This window comes from Bos taurus, chromosome 26 (genome assembly GCF_002263795.3).
Source record: "Bos taurus isolate L1 Dominette 01449 registration number 42190680 breed Hereford chromosome 26, ARS-UCD2.0, whole genome shotgun sequence".
Classification (NCBI taxonomy): Eukaryota; Metazoa; Chordata; class Mammalia; order Artiodactyla; family Bovidae; genus Bos; species Bos taurus.
Window position 1 is genome coordinate 35,784,634 of NC_037353.1, and position 23,662 is coordinate 35,808,295.

Sequence of the window (23,662 nt, forward strand, 5' to 3'; positions counted from 1 at the left end):
CCTGTTAAGAAAGGCTATTTTGTTCTCAGTACCAATTCAATTAAGCGGAGTCCTATGCTTTAAGTCAAGAGATGCCACCAGTATTTTGCAGTGCCATTTACTGGTTGTTATAAGCAGGGCTAACTTGGTCATGTGACACGTGCATTTGCACAGGGCCTCATGCTTAGAAGAGCTTCTTGCCTGATTCAATGTTCTGCTGTTGCCATATTAAAATTTTAATAGATTCTTAACAAGAGCCCTTCATTTTCATTTGCCCCGGTTCCCTACTTCCCCTTTTCCTAGTGATTTATGTAGTAGATCTTGGTCTTAAGCAACAAATATTTTTGTTGAGCTTCTAATATCATTTTAAACACTGACAGTTTAAATTTGTACTTTATTTTTTCATAAATGGCATAGTCATCCATAATAATTATCTCTTATGTGATGTAGTACTTTAGTAACACATTTTTGATTCCAGGTGAAAGAGACAGTATTTTAATTCACTGAACTCATCGGTTTGTAAGCTTAGATGTACAGTTATAAAATTTGACATATGCATGAAATATTAGAAAAATAATTTATGTATTTCTGAATGATGAAAGTACATTTTACTGCTAGTTACTATAATTAGGGGAAATTTTTTACAAGTATGGGAGAAATCGGAATACTAAATTGTGGGCATATTTTGTAGATAGTTTTTTTGTTTGTTTTTTCTTTTCTTTTAAAATTAATTTATTTATTTTAATTGGAGGCTAATTACTTTGCAATATTGCAGTGGTTTTTGCCGTATATTAACATGAATCAGCCATGGGTGTACATGTGTTCCCCATCCTGAACCCCCCTCCCACCTCTCTCCCCATCCCATCCCTCAGGGTCATGCCAGTGCTCCGGCCCTGAGCACCCTGTCTCATGCATCAAATCTGGACTGGTGATCTATTTCACATATGGTAAAATACATGTTTCAATGCTATTCTCTCAAATCGTCCCACCCTCACCTTCTCCCACAGAGTCTAAAGTCTGTTCTTTACATCTGTGTCTCTTTTGCTATTCGCATATAGGGTCATTGTTACCATCTTTCTAAATTCCATAAATATGCGTTAATATACTGTATTGGTGTTTTTCTTTCTGACTTACTTCACTCTGTCTGAGTTTTTATAGATAGAATTACTCTCATTGCTTTTTCATTTTACTTGTTTTATTTATTTATATTTATATTTGTAATTATTTACATAATATTATAATATATTTATAAAATAAAAGTGTTTACATTACATATTTATATTAAATACCTATATTTATTTTTCTATAAATATTTGTTTTATTTATTTTACTTTGGGGCAGTGGTGACATTAGCATCCTCACAAATTTTTTTTGAGTTAATTAATTTTTTTTTTTTGGTTGCACTAGGTCTTCTCTAGTTGGGGTGAGTGAGGGCTACTCTTCATTGCGATGCATGCTCTTCTCATTGGTGCATCTCTTGGTGCAGACCTCGGACTCTAGGGTGCTTGGGCTCATTAGTTGCCTTGTGTGAACTCAGTGGTTGTGATTCCCGGCTTAGTTGCCATGCGGTACATGGAATCGTCCCAGGCCAGGGATTGAACCCATGTCCCCTGCATTGGCAGGTGGATTCTTAACCACTGGACTGCCAGGGAAATGTAGGGTCCTCATTCTTAACGTAATTTCCTGCCATGTGCTTATACTGGAAAAAACGCTCTTGTTAGGAAGCAAAGCTAGTCACTCATGTCAGTAGACAATCATTAAATGAGTGCTTCTTACTATTAATGAAGATGAATAACACATGGCTTTTACTTCAGTGGAGACACTAGGCAAAATATACTACACTACTTTCTTACATTAGTGCTTTGAGATGCTTATGAATGAGCCTTTCCTTCTTCCCAGGATAATTTCTGTTTGGCTTTAAGCAGAGTTGCAAAGAGATGGATACCACTGAGCAACAGAACAACAACAAATGTAGTTAGAAGGGGGCTTCCCAGGTGGCACTAGTGGTAAAGAATCCGCCTAATGCTGGAGATGTAAAGACAGGTTTGATCCCTGGGTCAGGAAGATCCCCCAGAGGAGGGCATGACAGCCCGCTCCAATATTCTTGCCTGTAGAATTCCATGGACAGAGGAGCCTGGCGAGTTACAGTCCATAGGGTTACAGAGAGTCGGACATGACTGAAGCAACTTAGCACAGCATGCACATGTAGCTAGACATCACATCTTCTGGTAGATTTTTCATAACCTCTCCAAACTGAAATTGAGTCTCTTCCTATTTATGAATTTTTCCAATGTATGATGTATGTACTTGCTTGTATCCTTTATTGAGTGAAACTCTTTGGGGACTGTTGCATCAGTACCACAGTGTAAATGCTCAACAAATTTATTTAATGAAATAGAATGAAGAAAATACTGAATGAGGACTGAAAGGAATGATTGATTTATCATGGAAGAATAAGGATAGTTAGAACAGGGCATATTTAAGATGAAAATTGGAGAGAGTTCAAGTTTTCTGAGTATAGAATATAGTAAAGGGAAGGGGAAACAACATTAGTAAAGCAAAGAAGTAAACATGAACATGATCATAGCATTTCTAGTTTTTGCTCAAGGATGTAGAGAGCTGGAAAAAGCATCATTCCCACCTTTACAATGAAAGAAGTAAAGCTGGGCAAATGCAGATTCATGAGTGTTCTTGAAAGCGTTGGAGTCCTGAGATTATAGGGTGACCAAATGGCCAGAAATCTAAAGAGAAGCAAGAGTTTTCAGGGAGAGATGATAAATACTGACTAACATGGAGTGAAGCCAACAGGAAGCTTAAATGTCCAGTTGATAAATTAGTGCTCAAGTGCTCATCATCAATAATATGAAGGTCTTGGGAATGTGGAGTTGCAGGTCCCCACCCTTTTTAGTCTTTCCATGAACCCCACGGGAAATAATTAGAGAAAATTTTAACAATGCATTTCCTGTGGTGTAAGATAGGGGGAGAGGAATAGCAGACATCCTGGGCAGGCCTACAATATGGGGTCAAAATATTTATTTAAAGGAACACCAAATTATTAATCTTGCCATGGTAGAGTCCTCATTCTGGCACTGGCCTGAACACAGTTGGAACCCAAAATTGGTAAGTTAAAAAAATGAATTTAATGAAAATACAAGCTAACATGAAATGAGTGAAAATTGTTTCTCTGGAAAATTTTTTCAATTTGAGGAGCAACATGCAGACTTTAAGGAAAACACATATTTTTCCTGTAAAATTTCTCAGTTAACAATGTGAAGGTGATGCTTGTTTGCATTATGTACAATACAATGTCTGTCATTTTCAATGTGTGTTTAAAGAAGGTCAGAAGTTTTAAGAAGGTCAGTGGTTCATTTATTTTTCTTTCAACCTCTGACAATACTTCTGATAGATACGGATGTTTCTTGGTGGGAAATAAAAGATTTCAGATGAAAATAGGTGGAAGAAGTTTTGATAAAATATTATGGTATATACTTATATCGTCTGGCCAACTCCCATGGTTTCACCATGACTACAGTAGTTACTTTCCTGTACCTTTCAATATTCTGCATAAAGAATGAAGATCTTTGTTACTCTTTTAGTTGCAAAGCTACTCATTTCTACTCAGGTACAAACAGGAAGTGTAAGTCAATAATATGTTATATATTGTACCCAGTAAGTATGAAGCTCAAAATATTTTGGTTGGACAAAGGAAACATCCATTTATTAGGTCAGTGGTTCTCAGTGATGATGGAATGGCATCTCTAGAACTTAATGAATTTTCCTAAACCAATACAATATTGTAAAGTAATTAGCCTCCAATTAAAATAAATAAATTTATATTAAAAAAATTAGATAGTGCTACGGCCTTTGGAGATGAATCATAGCCCCTTTGTTAGCATGGAAACTTATAGGACCAGGTTATAAATGGAATTTTGGTCTGATAAAGAATTCCAAATAATGATAGTGAAATTGATCCAAAATCTTGAAACTAAAATGGAATCACAGATAAATAGCCTGGAGACAAGGATTGAGAAGATGCAAGAAAGGTTTAACAAGGACCTAGAAGAAATAAAAAAGAGTCAATATATAATGAATAATGCAATAAATGAAATTAAAAACACTCTGGAGGCAACAAATAGTAGAATAACAGAGGCAGAAGATAGGATTAGTGAATTAGAAGATAGAATGGTAGAAATAAATGAATCAGAGAGGATAAAAGAAAAACGAATTAAAAGAAATGAGGACAATCTCAGAGACCTCCAGGACAATATTAAATGCACAACATTCGAATAATAGGGGTTCCAGAAGAAGAAGACAAAAAGAAAGACCATGAGAAAATACTTGAGGAGATAATAGTGGAAAACTTCCCTAAAATGGGGAAGGAAATATTCACCCAAGTCCAAGAAACCCAGAGAGTCCCAAACAGGATAAACCCAAGGAGAAACACCCCAAGACACATATTAATCAAATTAACAAAGATCAAACACAAAGAACAAATATTAAAAGCAGCAAGGGAAAAACAACAAATAACACACAAGGGAATTCCCATAAGGATAACAGCTGATCTTTCAATAGAAACTCTTCAAGCCAGGAGGGAATGGCAAGACATACTTAAAATGATGAAAGAAAATAACCTACAGCCCAGATTATTGTACCCAGCAAGGATCTCATTCAAGTATGAAGGAGAAATCAAAAGCTTTTCAGACAAGCAAAAGCTGAGAGAATTCTGCACCACCAAACCAGCTCTCCAACAAATACTAAAGGATATTCTCTAGACAGGAAACACAAAAACAGTGTATAAACTCGAACCCAAAACAATAAAGTAAATGGCAACGGGATCATACTTATCAGTAATTACCTTAAACGTAAATGGGTTGAATGCCCCAACCAAAAGACAAAGACTGGCTGAATGGATACAAAAACAAGACCCCTACATATGTTGTCTACAAGAGACCCACCTCAAAACAGGGGACACATACAGACTGAAAGTGAAGGGCTGGAAAAAGATTTTCCATGCAAATAGGGACCAAAAGAAAGCAGGAGTAGCAATACTCATATCAGATGAAATAGACTTTAAAACAAAGGCTGTGAAAAGAGACAAAGAAGGTCACTACATAATGATCAAAGGATCAATCCAAGAAGAAGATATAACAATTATAAATATATATGCACCCAACACGGGAGCACCACAGTACGTAAGACAAATGCTAACAAGTATGAAAGGAGAAATTAACAATAACACAATAATAGTGGGAGACTTTAATACCCCACTTACACCTATGGATAGATCAACTAAACAGAAAATTAACAAGGAAACACAAACTTTAAACGATACAATAGACCAGTTAGACCTAATTGATATCTATAGGACATTTCATCCCAAAACAATGAATTTCACGTTTTTCTCAAGCGCACATGGAACCCTCTCCAGGATAGATCACATCCTGGGCCATAAAGCTAGCCTTGGTAAATTCAAAAAAATAGAAATCATCCCAAGCATTTTTTCTGGTCCAAATCTTTTTAATTAAGTGTGATAGCAATAGTCCCTCAGTTGTATCCAATTCTTTGCCACCTGTAGACTGTAGCCCGCCAGCTCCTCTGTCCTTGGATTTCTCCAGACAAGAATACTGGAGTGGGTAGCCATTCTCTTCTCCAGAGGATCTTCCAGATCCAGGGATCAAACCCAGGTCTCCCGAATTGCAAGCAGATTCTTTACAGTCTGAGTCACCAGGGAAGCCCCCTACATCGATCTGTAAACTCACTCTGTGGTCATTTTCCTGTCCCTATAGGGTGCATGATTGGAATGGATATATGTAGCAGATGACAGAACCTCTTGTTGGTCTTCTGACTCTTGGGTAAAGAGCTGTTACGTAGAAAGGGTCAAGTAGAAGGAGTCTCTGAAACTCCTTCCGTCCACTCTGGACCCAGTGAAGATGGTAGATTAGAAATTAGAGGTCTTACACCAAGATAAGTGATAGGCTGTTGAAATGGAGAAAATAAAGAAGTATTATATTCTCAAGTATTAGCTGGATCTTATTTGTAAATGTTCAATTCAGTTGCTTAGTCGTGTCTGACCCTTTGCCAAAATAATTCCTTAGATTAAAATATAGGTAAGATTTAGATAAAGTGTCACAGAAAGCATTCATTCTACCTGAAACCCTACCACATGTCAAAGCACACATTGTATTTCCGAAACTTAAAAAGACCTTGGAAACTATATCATTTCTTAGACAATAGGAAATAGAGGATAATTTGGAAAAACACACAGTAATACCAAGCTGGTAGAGTTGTGTTTTGGGCTTCTGGGAATGCCATCAGAATTCCTAGCTGAAAATCAATTGGCATTACTCAAATAAATAGTTTTAATATGTAACTTTTACCATGTACATTGTATATCATAGGAATACAATTCTTTTAAATATATAGGATAGGATTAAAATAACAAAATTAGTTCTTATTTTCTTAGAAGGAGTCTGAAACATTCTCTGGACACATATTCCAAAATGTGTGCTGTATGAATTGCATAAGTATTTGTTGATGAAGTTTTCTGAAATGTTGAATTCATCTTTGTTAAATTCTGAATAAAATTATATATGGTCTATTTTCAACTTATGTGGTAACAGCATTCCTAGAAAATTCACTATATATTATAAACATGGAAAACGAATTTTTGTTTATAGGTAAAATGGTTAGGTTCTACTGTCAAATAATTATAGACAAAACTCTTTCTTTTCTCTTTTCCAAGGTATAAAATTTGGATTGACTCTTATTGTCATGTGGAATTGCCTTGTGCATTCAGGTCATCTATCATCCTCTGCCTCTTTTTTTAGTTATTTTAATATGGTCCATTAGAACTCTATAATTATGGAGATAATTGTTACCTGCACATTTATCCCCATTGAGAACCACTGATCTAGTTAATTAGTGTTTTCCTTTGTTGTTTTATTTATTGTATATAAGATATTCAGTTCAGTTCAGTCGCTCAGTCGTATCCGACTCTTTGCAACCCCATGAATCGCAGCACGCCAGGCCTCCCTATCCATCACCAGCTCCCGGAGTTCACTCAAACTCATGTCCATCGAGTCAGTGATGCCATCCAGCCATCTCATCCTCTGTCGTCCCCTTCTCCTCCTGCCCCCAATCCCTCCCAGCATCACAGTCTTTTCCAATGAGTCAACTCTTCTCATGAGGTGGCCAAAGAACTGGAGTTTCAGCTTTAGCATCATTCCTTCCAAAGAAATCCCAGGGCTGATCTCCTTTAGAATGGACTGGTTGGATTTCCTTGCAGTCCAAGGACTCTCAAGAGTCTTCTCCAACACCACAGTTCAAAAGCATCAATTCTTCAGCACTCAGCTTTATTCACAGTCCAACTCTCACATCCATACATGACCACAGGAAAAACCATAGCCTTGACTAGATGGACCTTTGTTGGCAAAGTAATGTCTCTGCTTTTGAATATGCTATCTAGGTTGGTCATCACTTTCCTTCCAAGGAGTAAGTGTCTTTTAATTTCATGGCTGCAGTCACCATCTGCAGTGATTTTGGAGCCCCACCCCCCCAAAAAGTCTGACACTGTTTCCACTGTTTCCCCATCTGTTTCCCATGAAGTGATGGGACCAGATGCCATGATCTTCGTTTTCTGCATGTTGAGCTTTAAGCCAACTTTTTCACTCTCCTCTTTCAGTTTCATCAACAGGCTTTTTAGTTCCTCTTCACTTTCTGCCATAAAGGTGGTTTCATCTGCATATCTGAGATTATTGATATTTCTCCTGGCAGTCTTGATTCCAGCTTGTGCTTCTTCCACCCCAGCGTTTCTCATTATGCACTCTGCATATAAGTTAAATAAGCAGGGTGAGATCTTAGAGCAATTTATTTCCTTCTGGAGACAAGTATATACATTCTTGATGTTATTAGATATTATGTTGGTAATTTAATCAAAATTTTTGGGTTGACCCAGATTCCTGCTTTACTTTTTATCAGTAGTAAATTGAAGATAAAGTTTCTCAAAGGCATTTGGAACTATAACTACCTGAGATGTATGGCACTATTAGTAAGCAGGATATTTTAAGTTTAGTAGTTCAATTCATAACTGAGTCCCCCCTTTCTCTTCCTTACATCTTTCTTCTTTAGTGGTCATAACTTTTTCACAGCTACTATGGTAGGATTAAGACTCTGGATCTCAAAAGTAGGGTGAAGAAGAATCTCCTGGAAAATGGTGACTTAAGCTCTGTGATGGGATCAAAATTTTGCTTTATTATAAGCATTGCAGCATTAATAGTTCTTGCCACACTTCAAGAAATATTGCCATAGGACAGTCTTCTTCCTGAGCAATTTTTCCTCTCTAGTTTACTTTTAGACCAGCAGTATTTAAGATTATTACTCATTTTAATCTATGTTGTTTTGATGGTGGGAGGCAGAGGAGGATGTCAGTGCCTTTTCCATTTTTGGATGATCAAAGTTGTGCCTTCCTCTTAAGACTAGTTTTTGGGACATAGTAAGGGTTTCTAGGCTTCCCTGGTGGCTCAGATGGTAAAGAATCTGCCTGTAATGCGGGAGACCTGGGTTCGATCCCTGGGCTGGGAAGATCCCCTGGAGGAGGGCAATGGCAGCCCATTCCAGTATTCTTGCCTGGGGAATCCTCACAGACAGAGGAACCTGGTGGGCTACAGTTCCTGGGAGTTGCAGAGTCGGACATAACTGAAGCGACTAAGCACAGCACAACACACAAGGGTTTTATAAAACAAATGTAAATTAGTGTATTTTAGGATTTTGTTTTCCCCAATTATTTCCACACCCCCCACCCCTTGCTAAATTTCTTTTTGGGAAGGGGAAAACCAGTACTTATCCTGGTAGGAAGGTCAACTTGAATATTAATATAAAATCTCCCATGTCAGGTAAATATTTGAATTGTTGAGTGTGTCTTTTTGAGTTTAAAACTCTTGGATTATTAGGAACTTTCAAATTTAAATGTTAGTTCTGCCATCAGTGTTTCTAAGCCAACACATCATCCTCCAGAACTCTATTAGATTGATTTTCATTTAGTTGTCAGTTATGAAAACTTACTGAACACAATTCGGCATTGTTTCCCATTTTCTATCAGAGTTAGGTTGGAGGTCATGCAATTGGATTATGTCCACCGCTTCAGACCTGGCCCCTTAAAAGCTCTTGTGTTATACAAGCTCTCTTTCCCCATATATTGCTTCAGTGGAGATAAAGATGAGGACCTACAAGATTGCAGGACTTAGGAACAGCCCAAATCCTGGAAAATTGCATGGAATAGCTCTTCCTCCATTCCACCCCTCTACACTGGATTGTGCCTTAAGCTACAAACCTTTTTTATAAAAGACTAGGTTTTAAGATTGTTTGTTGCAAGAGTCACACACCTTTCCACAAGTAGTTATGTTCACTTGGCAGCTTGCTTGACATCCTTAACTATTGCAGTTTCATTTGAATAACCTTAAATGACCTGTTCTTTAAGTGTGACTTCTAGGTTTGGATTAGTGAAATGTCTGAGATTTAGAGTCAAATTGTTCCTTGATTCCCATTCATCTCTCAGAACCTTTGCAGGCTTCTCCATTTCTTCTATCAGAGCTTTTGTCATCGGAGGCTGGCTCTTAGGAGGCTTTGCCTTGTCCTTGATCTCCAGTTTGATTATTGCATTGACATCAGACATAACAAAGATGTTATTCTTCAGTCGCTAAGTTGTGTTCAATTCTTTGCAACCCCATGGACTGCAGCACACCAGACTTCTCTGTCCTTCACTGTCTCCCTGAGTTTGCTCAAATTCATGTGCTAAGTTAAGTGGTTTTAACTCTAGAGTGTCAGAGTAGGTCTCAATACGTGTAGAATTGTTGGGATTGTTAGAATAAATGATCGTAAGATATAGTGACCAGGAGGACAGAGTAGGAAGAACCTGAACTGATTTCCTCCCATGGACACATCAAAATTACAACTAATTACAGAAAAGCTATCTATGGCATTGACCTGAAGACTAGCAGAAAGGACATTCCTGCTATAAAATAAAGATACTAAGGAACCACAATGAGATGAGTAAGTGAGGTGGCGACACAGTATATTCAGGACCCACACCACTGGGCTGGTGATCCAAAATGGTAGGAATATTACAGTCATGAAGGAGTGGTGGGTCTGAGCCTTACACTGGCCTCCTCAGCCCACTGATCCTGTACCAGAAAGACAGGCTCTCAGAATGTCTGGCTTTGAAATGCAGCAGGTCTTATATTCATGAGAGCCAGAGAGCTATTGGAAACAGAGACTCCCCTCTTAAAGGATGTGCACAAAATCTCAAACCCTTTCACTTCCAGCGCTGAGGCAGTAGTTTGAAAGGAGCCTAGGTCAGACGCAGGTGCTCATTTTGGAGAGCTTCCCAGTGAAGCAGGAAGCAGCTGGATCTCTGCCTGGGATGGAGATACTGGTGGCAGACAGTTCTGAGACCTTGTTCTACTGTGATAGTGATAACACTGCACTGGCAAGTGTCATGTTGGAATTCTCCCTTTAGCCTCTTCCTACCAGGGGCTTACCCACTCATCAGTGGGCTGGTACAAGCCCCAAGCCCTGCAGGGGAATGCAGACAGTCGTGTGAGGTCCTGGCCTGACCACCAATGAGCTGGTAGCAGCCTTGAACCTGCCATCCACTTTGCCTGGGCCATTCAGCCAACTATTCAGGAAGCCTACCCCACATCTAGAGGGCCTGCAGCTACTGTGTAAAGCATGGTCTCATAGCTCACCAGACCAGAGCCCACGTCTGCCTACCAGCATACCCATAGGAGTAGGCTGTGTCACACAGAGGGGTACACACAGCTCATATAGGGGTACCCCTTCACCATATAGTTCTGGTTACCAGAGGCAAGCATACTTCTGGGCCCCATAGGACAATCTCCTACAGAAGGCCACTTCTTGAAGATTGGGAAACATAACCCACCTACTTAAGAAATAGAAATAAACTCAGAGCATTAAGCAAAATAAGAGGGAGGAGTATGTCCAAATAAGGGGACGAGACACAACCTCTGAAACAGAACTAAACGAACTGGAGATAAGCGGTCTCCCCAGTAAAAAGTTCAAAGTAATGATCATAAAGATGCTCACTAAACTTGGGAGAAGAATGGATGAACACAGTGAGAATCTGAACAGTACCATAACTGAAATGAAAAAAACACTGAAAGGAATCAACAGTGGCTTAAATGAGATAGGGGAACAGGACCAGCCATCTGGAAGACAGAGGATGTGAAAATACCCAAGCTAAACAGAAAAATGAAAAAAAGAAAAGAAAGAAGGATAGTTTAAGAGACCTCTGAGATAGTATAAAATGTACTGACATTTTCATTATACGGATTGCAAGCGGAGAAGGGAGAGAAAGGGACAGAGAATTTATTTGAAGAAATAATATCTGAAAACTTTACCAACCTGGGGAAGGAAACAGACATCCAGGCCCAGGAAACACAGAGTCTGAAAGAAGATGAATCCAAAGAGGTCCACATCAAAACACATTATATTTAAAATGGCAAAAATTAAAGTAAAAGAGAATTTCATAAGCATCAAGTGAAAAGCAACTGATTACATACGTGGGAAGTCAAGAGTATAAACTGACTTTCAGTAGAAACTTTGCAGCCCAGAAAGGAAAGGCACAGTACATTCAAAGCAATAAGAAGAAAATACCTACAGCCAAGAATATTTTACCAGGTAAAGTTAGTCACATTTGAAGGGGTAGATGAAGAGGTCACAGACGAGCCAAAGCTGAAAGAGTTCAGCACCATAGAACTGGTCTTAAAGGCCAGATGTGTTAACAGGACTTCTCTAAGTGGAAAAGAAGAGACCACGTAGAAATGTGAAAATTATAAAAAGGAAAATCTCATTGGTAAAGTCAAACATACAATAAAAAGTAATAGACCAGCTACTTTTGAAGCTAGTAGTCAGGTTAAAAGACAAACATAGCAAAATCTTCCGTATTCACAATATGTAGTTAAGGGATATACAGAACAAAAAGATAATATGACATTAAAAACATTAAATTTGAGGGCAATGGATTAAAAGAAGTTTGAAATTGTATCAAATATCTTTTCCAACTACAGTGGTATGAGACTAGGAATTAACTACAAGTGGCCTGTGAACAACATGTGTTTCAGCTGGATGGGTCCTCTTAAACATGGAATTTTTTCAATTATATATTGGAAAAATGTATGAGTATTTGGGACAATTTGGAAAAAAACCACAGACAAACCCTATAATCTAGAAGCATTGAAAAAATTAAGAAAAATGTCATGAATGTATAAAATACATGTTGATACTAATTTATCATTTACTACCATAAAATAAAAGTTTATTATTAAAATTTATTATGTGCTAAGTTGCTTCAGGGAGAAGCCAGTGGCACCCCACTCCAGTACTCTTGCCTGGAAAATCCCATGGATGGAGGAGTCTGGTAGGCTGCAGTCCATGGGGTCGCTAAGACTTAGACACGACTGAGCGTTTCACTTTTCACTTTCATGCATTGGAGAAGGAAGTGACAGCCCACTCCAGTGTTCTTGCCTGGAGAATCCCAGGGACCGGGGAGCCTGGTGGGCTGCCATCTATGGGGTCACACAGAGTCGGACACGACTGAAGCGACTTAGCAGCAGCAGCAGCAGCAGCGAGTTGCTTCAGTCGTGTCCGACTCTTTGTGACCCAATGGACTGTAGCCTGCCAGGCTCCTCTGTCCATGGGATTCTCCAGGCAAGAATACTGGAGTGGTTTGACATGCCCTCCTCCAGGGGATCTTCCCGACCCAGGGTTTGATCTGGCCTCTCCTATGTCTCCTGAATTGGCAGGCGCTTCTTTACCACTTGCTCCACCTGGGAAGCCTTTAAAAATTTATTATAAAAAAGAAAAATTAGTGAAAAGTTATGCATGTACTTATAAGACCTTACAAGGCCCCATTTGCAGTTGGAATTAATGTAAATAAATGTAAAGATGCAGTATTAAATTATAACTGCATGAAATTAACAGTAATACATGGTTTACTACTGTAATAATCTTGTAGCCACTTGTGTTGCTATTGCGGTGAGCTCAAGTGCTGTGAGTATCCACTTAAAATGCCTTGTGATGCTAATCATATCTTCATGAGCAGTTCTTCTCTCCAGTGAATTATACATCACAGTAAAAAGTGGTCTTTCATGGTTCTTGTGTATTTGTCGTCGTGTTTAGTGCAGTGTTGTAAACCGTGAAACCGGGGGACCCGTATGAAGTGCCACCTGTGATACTGCAAGTGCTCCTGAGAAGCAAAGTCATGACACTATAGGAAAAAGTTTAATTGCTTGATATGTTCTATAGATTGAAGTCTGTAGCTGCGGTTACCTGCCATTTCAAGATAAATGAATCCAGCATCAGGACCATTGTAAAAAATAAAAGAATAGGAAATTTGTGAAGCTGTCACTTCTGCTACCCCAGAAGGTGCTCACCCCTTGTACTCATTGCGTAAAAGCTTTAATCTAACATTGAAAATGCAGTTTATTTAAGTTTTTTTTTTTTTTTTTACGATTTCTTTAAGAAATGTACACCTATAGCCGCCTCTTATTCAAGGATAAGTGAAGTCATTATATGTCAACTTACAGCAAAAGGAAGGTGAAGGGTCTATAGCTGGAGAATTTAATGCCAGCAAAGAATAGTTTGATAATTTTAAAAAGAGGTTTGGCTTAAAGATGTCAAGATGACAGGAGAAGCAGCTTCTGCCAACTGAGAGAGAGCAAATGACTTCCCAGATGCCATTAAGAAACTCATTGATGAGAAAGGATATCTGCTTGAGCAGATTTTTAATGCAGATGAAAATGCTCTAGTCTTAAAAAAAAAAATGCCATAAAGGACTTCTATGAGTAAGGAAGAGAAGCACACACCAAGATTAAATCAGGAAGGGATAGGCTAACTCTACTATTTTGTGTAAATGAAATCAGGTTTATGATCAGGACTGCCATTATCTATAAAGCTGCTAATCAAGGAATCTAGAAAGGAAACGATTGTCTTTGGTTGTACAAGAAGGCCTGGACAAGGAAAATATATATATATATATATATATATAAATATATATATACATATTTTTTTAATTGGTCTCATTGATGGTTTGTTCCTAAAGTCAGGAAGTACCCTGCCCATAGTGAAGTCACTCAGTCGTGTCCTACTCTTTGCGGCCCGATGGACTGTAGCCTACCACGTACCTCTGCCCATGGGATTTTCCAGGCAAGAGTACTGGAGTGGGTTGCCATTTCCTTCTCCAGGGGATCTTCCCGACCCAGGGATCGAACCCAGGTCTCCTGCATTGTAGGCAGACGCTTTACCGTCTGAGCCACCAGGGAAGTCTGCCTATAAGGAATTGCCTTTTAAAGTTGTTTTTGATATTGGGCTATGCCCCCTGGCCACCCACATCTCGACTTCAATACTGAAGGCATCCAAATGCTCTACTTGCCCTCTCCCACAATGTCTCTAATTCAGCCTCTAGATCAGGGCCTCATAAGAACCTTTAAGGCTCATTATACACAGGACTCAATGAAAAGGATTGTCGATGCTATGGAAGGGAACTCTAATAAGGTGAACATCCTGAAAGTCTAGAAGGATTTCACCTTGGAAGAAGCCATTGTGTTATAGAAAGAACTGTGAAAACTGTGGGGCCTGAAAGAATAAATAACTGCATCCATGTAACTATAATTTGATATTTTCAATGCCATAGAGTATTTGATTATATTTTTTTTTTGAACTGCAAAAAAGGTTTAATATATATGGATTGAATAAATCAACACATAAAGGAACCAATGAGTGAATTAATCAAAACAGATTCATCTTTCTAGATAAAACTATTTCTTTTTTTTTGTTAATTTAATTTTATTTTATTTTTAAACTTTACATAATTGTATTAGTTTTGCCAAATATCAAAATGAATCCGCCACAGGTATACACGTGCTCCCCATCCTGAACCCTCCTCCCACCCCACACCATCCCTCTGGGTCATCCCAGTGCACCAGCCCCAAGCATCCAGTATCATGCATCGAACCTGGACTGGCATCTCGTTTCATACATGATATTTTACATGTTTCAATGATATGATTATACCACACTTCATTTAATCATTCTTTTATTTTTCTATTGAAAATTATAGTTTTCTTTCTTTTAACCATTAAAATTGGTAGGCTTAGAGGATTCTCATGTGTCTCTTGATTCACAAGTACAGACATTTTTGATAGTCTTTGTTGGGCACCCATTTTTTCAATTTTAGAGAATTAGCTCTTATAAAATTGCTATCTGGAAATTATATGCTTTCCAGGGCTGTATGAATTTACTTAATGCTCTGCACTCTTGACAATACTTGGTGTTATAAGACATTTTAAATTTAAGGATTCTGATGAATGTATAATTGATAGGTTGCAATTTGAATTTACATTTTCTTAAGAACTGAAGTGCTTCTTTAGTTCTCTAAGATTTAGTATGCTTAATATTTAAAAAATTTTATGTGTTTAATCATCAGTTGAAGTTCTCTTTTCTGAAATAGTGCTCTTTCAAATTTCTTGTGATTTTTTTTTCCCCTATTCTGTTCTCCTTTGCTTAATTTTTTGTAGTGTTTTATCTATTCCGGATGCTTATCTTCTTTTGATGATACGTGTGGTAAATGCCATGGGATGGTTTAGGTTTTCACCCTGTTTTGTATGTCACTGGTGAAGAGAAGTTCTTAATTTTAATATAATCCAATACATCAATCTTTTCCATATGGTTAGTGCTTTTGGGGGGTTCTGTTTGCAATTTCCTCATCTTTCCCTGTATTCAGCTCAGTTCAGTTCAGTCGCTCAGTCGTGTCCGACTCTTTGCAACCCATGAATCGCAGCACGCCAGGCCTCCCTGTCCATCACCAACTCCCGGAGTTCACCCAGACTCACGTCCATCGAGTCAGTGATGCCATCCAGCCATCTCATCCTCTGTCATCCCCTTCTCCTCCTGCCCCCAATCCCTCCCAGCATCAAAGCCTTTTCCAATGAGTCAACTCTTCACATGAGGTGGCCAAAGTACTGGAGTTTCAACTTTAGCATCATTCCTTCCAAAGAAATCCCAGGGCTGATCTCCTTCAGAATGGACTGGTTGGATCTCCTTGCAGTCCAAGGGACTCTCAAGAGTCTTCTCCAACACCACAGTTCAAAAGCATCAATTCTTCGGCACTCAGCTTTCTTCACAGTCCAACTCTCGCATCCATACATGAGCAGAGGAAAACCATAGCCTTGACTAGACGGACCTTTGTTGGCAAAGTAATGTCTCTGACTTTGAATATGCTATCTAGGTTGGTCATGACTTTTCTTCCAAGGAGTAAGCATCTTTTAATTTCATGGCTGCAGTCACCATCTGCAGTGATTTTGGAGCCCCCCAAAATAAAGTCTGACACTGTTTCCACTGTTTTCCCATCTATTTCTCATGAAGAGATGGGACCAGATGCCATGATCTTCGTTTTCTGAATGTTGAGTTTTTTTGTTTTTTGGTTTTTTTAATTATTTTTTTTAATTTTATTTTATTTTTAAACTTTACAATATTGTATTAGTTTTGCCAAATATCGAAATGAATCCGCCACAGGTGTACCTGTGTTCCCCATCCTGAACCCTCCCTCCCTCCTCCCTCCCCATACCCTCCCTCTGGGTCGTCCCAGTGCACCAGCCCCAAGCATCCAGTATCCTGCATCAAACCTGGACTGTTGAGTTTTAAGCCAGCTTTTTTGCTTTGCTCTTTCACCTTCATCAACAAGGTGATCAGATGGTTTTAGATTTTTCTTTGTCGAAAGGTTTTAATTACATCTTTAAAATGAGATATAAACTATTGAATTTATTTAAGAGTAATAAGCTATTCAGATTTTTAATTTCTTCCTAGGTCTCTTTTACTCTTTGACTTTAAGTTTTTTCTTTATTTTACCAATTTTACAGTAATTGCTGAAGTTATTATTTTTCATTTGCCATGTTGGGCATTTCAGAAATTTCCAACACTCTTCAAATGTGTCTTCTTCTCCATTCTCTCTGTCTTCTGCTTTCGGAGCCAGTAACACCATAGCTTTTATTTCTTTTTCATATTTTTCCACTTTCTCCTGACCTATTTTTCAGTTTACTGTTTTTTTTCCCCACTGTGTATAGTTCGCTGTTAATCTCATCCATCCAGTTCTTAATTTTGGTTATCGTGTTTTCATTTGCTTGTTTTTATTTTCTAGTTTTTCAGACTGAATTCTAATTCTTCATCTATTATAGTTTCTAGTTGCCTTTTATAGTTTCCAAAATTTAGACAGATTTTTATTCTTGCCTGTTGTCTTCTCCAATTTAATAGTTATTTTAAAGCCAGTGGCTTTTTCTAGGTAATATCTAAATTCCCACAGCTCTGTTTCCATTATCCTTAGTTTCTGCTGGTTCCTGTTCTTGTTTTCTTGTCTATTCCTGTCTGTGCCTGGTTATTTTTTATTGATGCCATATTGGCAAAATATGTTTGTAGAAAATTTGAGACCATTGCTTACTTAAATCATAAGAGAATTTAATTCTCCTTTGTGCCTGAAAATAGTAGTATCTTCATGATTTTCTGGGATAAGGTTGGGTCAAAGTAGATTTGGGCTTCATAGGTGGCACTAAGGTAAAGAATTCTCCTGTCAATACAGGAGACATAATAGACGCAAGTTTGAACCAGGGGATGTTGGGAACATCCCCTGGAGGAGGTAATGGCAACCCACTCCAGTATTCTTGCCTGGAGAATCCCATGGACAAAGGAGCCTGGCAGACTACCGTCCATAGGGTCACAAAGAGTTGGAAATGATGAAGCGATTTAGCATGCAAAGTAGATTTGCAGTCTCTGGAAGGCCCTTTAATGCCTTTAATCCTAAAATTACACTTTGAGTTAAGCTTACCAGTCTTTGGTGTGCCTGGACTCCAGTCCTTTTCTGTGATATGCTGTTCCCATTCATAATTGGAGACATAGGGACCCCTGAAATGGTTCAGCATCCTGGGATTCTATCCTTCTCTGCATCTTGGCCTGGTAATTTTTCACCCCTTTGCTCTCCAATATTTTTAAGTATTAAAAAAAAAACAACAAACCTAGTCTTTTTAGTAGTTTTTAATTACCTGGCTAGTTCTATTCATTATTACTGGACTCTCAAGTCCGTAAATAGCATTACAGTTTCAAACGTGTACCTTTCCTACTATTTCAGGATTCACCATACATTCATGTCTGAATTTTTAGTTTGTTTATGATACATTGTCTTAGAAGTATGATATCAATATTGATACTGTGATATTACTTAATATAATCTTTTTGTTTATGTGATTTTTATGAGTCCCTTTAGAGGCAAAGCAAAACAAAAGCAAGTGTGTCTTGCTTTGTGTATAACTTTCATAATTTTTACAAAAACATAAATTTATTTATCAGATTCTCAATTGTTTTAAATATTATATTTTGATATTTCAAATTATAGCAATTAGATTTAACCCTTCTTTAGCTTCTGAGTAGAAAAATTGTATCTTACAGTAAGATATATATATATAAATATATATAAGTAGGAACAAAATGAAAGGTGATATTTTAACACTTAGAAATGGGGGATTGTTTTATATTTTGTTTTTTCAAAATGATATTTATGATTTAATATGATCACATAAATAAATGGTAACCATTATTTAGGTGCCATGTAATGATAATATTTACCCTTTCAAAGTCCCTAATGAATATTTCAGCCTAAGCCTGTTTTATAAAAAGGTCTGGCTGTTTGCTTAGTGGGAATAGAGGATGATTATCTCTTTGCTTAGACCCAGAAATACTTTGAAGTTATGTTTTTAATTAAGCCATGCAGAAGACTTCTGAAGGCTTTTAATGTTTGTTTCTAATCTTTATACAGAAAGATTATGAGTTTTAAAAACATTACTTAGCTTACATAACTGAATTATTATTAATGTAATCTATATAGTACCATACTAATTGGTTTGAAGAATTATTTATGCATATACTTTTCCATTCATATTCTCTTTACCCCTTATGAGTTTGACCTCAGTCAAGTACTTTTAGCTTCTCAAATTACTTATTATGTGAATTAGATTGTACATACCCATCTCTCAAATAATTGTATCAAAATATCTTATCATAAAAACTTTGTGTATAACAAAAATATTATTGTAGACAGATCCTTAGGTGACTACCGATAATTTCTGCCTTCTGGTCTTCACACACTATTGTATAATCCCTTTTCCTTGAGTATGGGGAGGACATGTGACTTACTTCTAAACCAGAAAATTTAGCAAAGATGATGGATAGCACTTCTATAATTATGTTTAGTGTTTTGTGTGTGTGCGTGGTGTGAGGATTGAATCTAATCTTACATTTTTCCAAATGGTTATCCAGTTGTCTCAAGTACTGTGTAAGAGGATGACTGTCTTTTTACCCCAGTCATTTAAAGCACTGCTTTTATCATACACTAGAATTTTAGAAAATAGTAGCTGTACCTATTTCTGGAATTTCTATTCTGTACCATTTATCTTTGTATTGATGTACAAATACCATATTGTTTTAATTATATACATGTTGAGTATATTTTGTTTTTTTTAATTTTTTAATTTCATTTGTTTCTTCGTACATTCTTTTTTTTTTAATTTTATTTTTTAACTTTACAATATTGTATTGGTTTTGCCATATATCAACATGAATCCGCCACAGGTATACACGTGTTCCCCATCCTGAACTCTCCTCCTTCCTCCCTCCCCGTACCATCCCTCTGGGTCATCCCATTGCACCAGCCCCAAGCATCCAGTATTGTGCATCGAACCCGGACTGGCGACTCATTTCATATATGATATTATACATGTTTCAGTGCCATTCTCCCAAATCATCCCACCCTCTCCCTCTCCCACAGAGATGTCTTTTCAGTCTAGGTTCCCTCAAAGCCCTTCCTTTCATTGTTGCTTCTAGCTATTCTTGTATGTTTATTCCTGCATGTGAACATTAAAATCAGCTTTTCTAGCTCCTTTAAAGCTCATTAGAATTTTTCTTAGATCAAATTAACCATTATCTTTGAAATTAACTTCCAACTTGATGATCTTGAGATAGCCTAATGAAAAACAAGGCACGTCTTTCAGTTTATTTATATCTACTTTTGTGTTTCTCCAGCTGAATTTTATGTCTGAAATTTCATATGTTTCCTTTGCAACTATTTATTTCCTCAGTTGTTTGTAAACACTGGCGAGTCTTTAAATGAAATCTGAAATTAAAATGCCCAAAACTGGTGTTTAAACTCAGCTCATATTTTGAAAGTACTTTTAATCATTCAAAAATTTTCCATAATGATTGATATAAAATCTTTTAGACAATGTTGTTTCTAATTTACTGTTTTGAGTTTGAAAATGTAAAGAGAATGTCATTTTTATATTGGATACCTTCAAGAACTCTGTAAAGCCTTTGAGTTTTATTCTTGTCAAGGTCGTGTTAATTTCTTATTTATCTTAAAATTCTAAGTTTGAGTAATGAAAGCCAGGAGAAGTCATTTCCTAAACAGAAGCATATAATTTCATCCTTCTGAAAAAATTTGTGTTTAGAGAAAATAAAATGTTAAGTATTCCTTGTCAAAATTATGTTGAAGGTATACATGTTATAAGTATATTGATTATTTGAAAAATGAATTATTAATAACAAGAATGAAAACTTCATAACTTCCATATTGGAAAATAGGTTTGGGTTGGAGCTTTTAAAGTTAACTCATTGATAAATTAAAAAGTAGTTGAAATCCCTTGTCGTTTGTCATGTTAGATTGCTATGAGAACTTGAAAGTCCTCTATTCAATATTTAGGCAGTAAGATATGTAAGGAATATCATGCATAAAAATGCAGTGAGTATTATGTTGAATGTTTTCCTATTTTGAAAATGCTACCCGATGGACTGTGGCCCGCCAGGCTCCTCTGTCCATGGGATTCTCCTGGCAAAAATACTGGAGTGGGTTGCCATTCCCTTCTCCAGGGGATCTTCCCAACTCAGGGATCAAACCCTGGCCTTATGCTTGCAGGCAAATTCTTTACCATCTGAGCCACCAGGGAAGTGCAGTATTGAGTTATCCATTTGCAACAAGTCAAGTTTACTTTTTGTGAGAGAAACGGAATTGTAGCAGTATTGTAAATCAGTCCTTTAGCGTATGTATATATTTGGTATAAAGTGGTAGGATTTAAGGAGCTAAGTCTAAAGGAAGGAATGAAAATATAGGAATAGAATGGATTCTGAAGTGCTAACCCAGCAGTAATGGCTTTCATCATTTTCTAAAGCTAGAAAACTACTGTATATCACACACTTAAAAAGTACCTTTTGGAGAAGTCATCTGTACCCTGAAGAAAACCTATATGCCAAATACTTTTTTCCAGAGAATAAAGTTAGTGGTATAAAGGGGTATATAATAATTTTGTAGTTAATGTAGAAAAATATTTACTCTTCACTTCATTTTTTTTTTCATGGATACAAAATATTAGCAGTTATGCATGACTGAAAAATGCATTCAGAATGCAACTGATTATTTACTTTATTATTCTCAACTGTTTGGGCCTTCGTCGATTAAAATATATATGTATTCCTTGGTTCTAATTGACTCTATTAAAACTAAAGACGTTTTTGGAAGAACCTTCTTGCTTTTTAAAATTCTACATATAATTTAATATTGAGGCACTTTATTCAGTTACCCACATGTATATATTTTATAATAGTTAAATTTGGAGGACATTCCAAGAAGTAGCATTATGCAAAACCAAGCTATATTTCTTTTAGGCATTAATTGTCATTTTAACTGAATTCTGGAAACAGAGATTGGAAAAATACAAACTTCAGAAATTTTCAAAATACTTAGGATTTTCTCCTACTGTTGTAGTTAACTATATTTTTGAAGAATTTAACTTAGAATTCCTGAGCCTGAATGCTCACGTGTTCTTCCGTTTCGTTATAATCTGCTTACAAGACTTAAAAGTTTGACCTCCTGAATTTAATCTTGAATGATTTAAAGAAAGCTTTTCTCCATGATCCAATTGAGGATGTCTTTTAAAAATACAGATGAATTGGAAAATTGGAAAATATATTAATTTTGATTACCAGAAGTAAGAAAATGATATGATTTATGATTCTCACACTTTCCCATACCTAACAAAATGTCTTTAAATCTATATCCAGACTTGAAAATTCTTCCTCATGTGTTAAGGAGAATACATATCCCCTAATTCATAATTTTATCCCATCCTCTATATTCCTTTTGTGTGTTTTTTTCCACTTATTCTCTCACTCATGTCTGTATATAGGCTTTCTACATTAATTCTTTTGAAGATTTGCTTTTAAAACTTTAATTAATAGTATAGCTTTTAATATGTTTGAATGTAGAGTTTAATTACTTGTTTGCTTGAAGGAAAAACATGAAGCTTTTGAATTTTGTTGTTTAATAGTAAATGAGTTTTTTTGTGTTTCTACAGATGTGACTCTGAAAATCGCTATGTTGGTAATCCACTTAGAGGAACATGTTATTGTAAGTATTTGTGTTTTTTATTTTAGATAATTGGTTTGTTTTATTAATTTCAGGTGATTTTACAGGTAATAAAATTCATTTTGAATAACTAATGTCATTAATAGTTTATCATTTCTATTTTTGAATCTTATAGCTCCATATATTTTGCTAGGGAAGTCAGTGTCTCTTTGCTCTATTCTCTAATTATATTAATATTTGGTGCATTTTTTCCACTCTGAGGAATAAAACAACAGTAGATCTTATTTTGAACATGCAACAAAAAACAAAATTTGAGTAACTCAGCTGGATTTTAATGCAATCTTTTTTCATTATGGTTAAATTTTGAACAAATAGAATTCTGTGATAGATTTTTCTGGGAGGCAATTTTGGTTTTACTAAAAAGCAATACTGATTTTGTACTGAAAGATCCTGTTATTGGGTAGTGATCATATGGCAGATATATGTTTAACTTTCAAGAAACAAGCAAACGATTTCTCAAATGGTTATACTATTTTCCATTTCCACCAGCAGTGTATGAGAATTTCAGTTCTTCAAAATCTCTCAGCACTTCGTATAGTCTTTTACATTTTAGCCATTCTAAGTGTGGTTTTTCTTTTCTAACTTCACTTTGTGTAACTATGGTAATAACTTTCAAAGATGAATTTGACAAGATTATGTTTTAAAACAAGAATAGTTAAACAGTATGAAGTGAACTTCAAAGATTAACTAAATTCAACTGAGATCTCTGGATCTGGCGGTTTTTAAATTGGTAGATTCTTTGTTGTTGTTCATCTTCTTTTCCCACATACATAAATGTGGGCTTTTGGGTTTATTCACTGTTTCCACTGATTTTGTTTTCATCTATTTTAGGTTTTGGCCTTAGCGATGTCCTTCTCTTTTATAGTTTGTAATTGTTGTTTTTGCCTCCATTTGATTTATGTTTGCTTTTTAATATGATTTTCTGTATAGTTTGTGGTTCAATTTTAACTTCTGTTTTTTTTTAAGAATTTTCTTAATTCAATTAAGTAAATCTTACTAAAACCCTTGTTTTAATTATTTTTTATAATTTTACTGAGAATGTAGCATAAAAATCCCCAAACTTAGTAAGATATTTTTGCTTAGTAAGGTATTTTTGTAAACTATGGGAGATTTGACAGTGCTTGTAGAGGTTTTTATGTATCACAAGTAGGC

The 23,662-nt window shown here is 36.5% G+C and overlaps 1 protein-coding gene across 5 annotated transcripts in view; it reads left to right on the forward strand.

Moving 5' to 3' along the window:
* The window catches only part of ATRNL1 (attractin like 1), an 815,618-nt gene that overhangs the window by 247,207 nt on the left and 544,749 nt on the right, over positions 1-23,662 (forward strand). For all 5 annotated transcript variants that reach the window (XM_024985963.2, XM_059882070.1, XM_059882071.1 and 2 more), the window contains one exon: positions 22,440-22,492. In XM_024985963.2, coding sequence (XP_024841731.1) covers positions 22,440-22,492 — 53 coding nt within the window. The remainder of the gene's footprint in view (positions 1-22,439; positions 22,493-23,662) is intronic.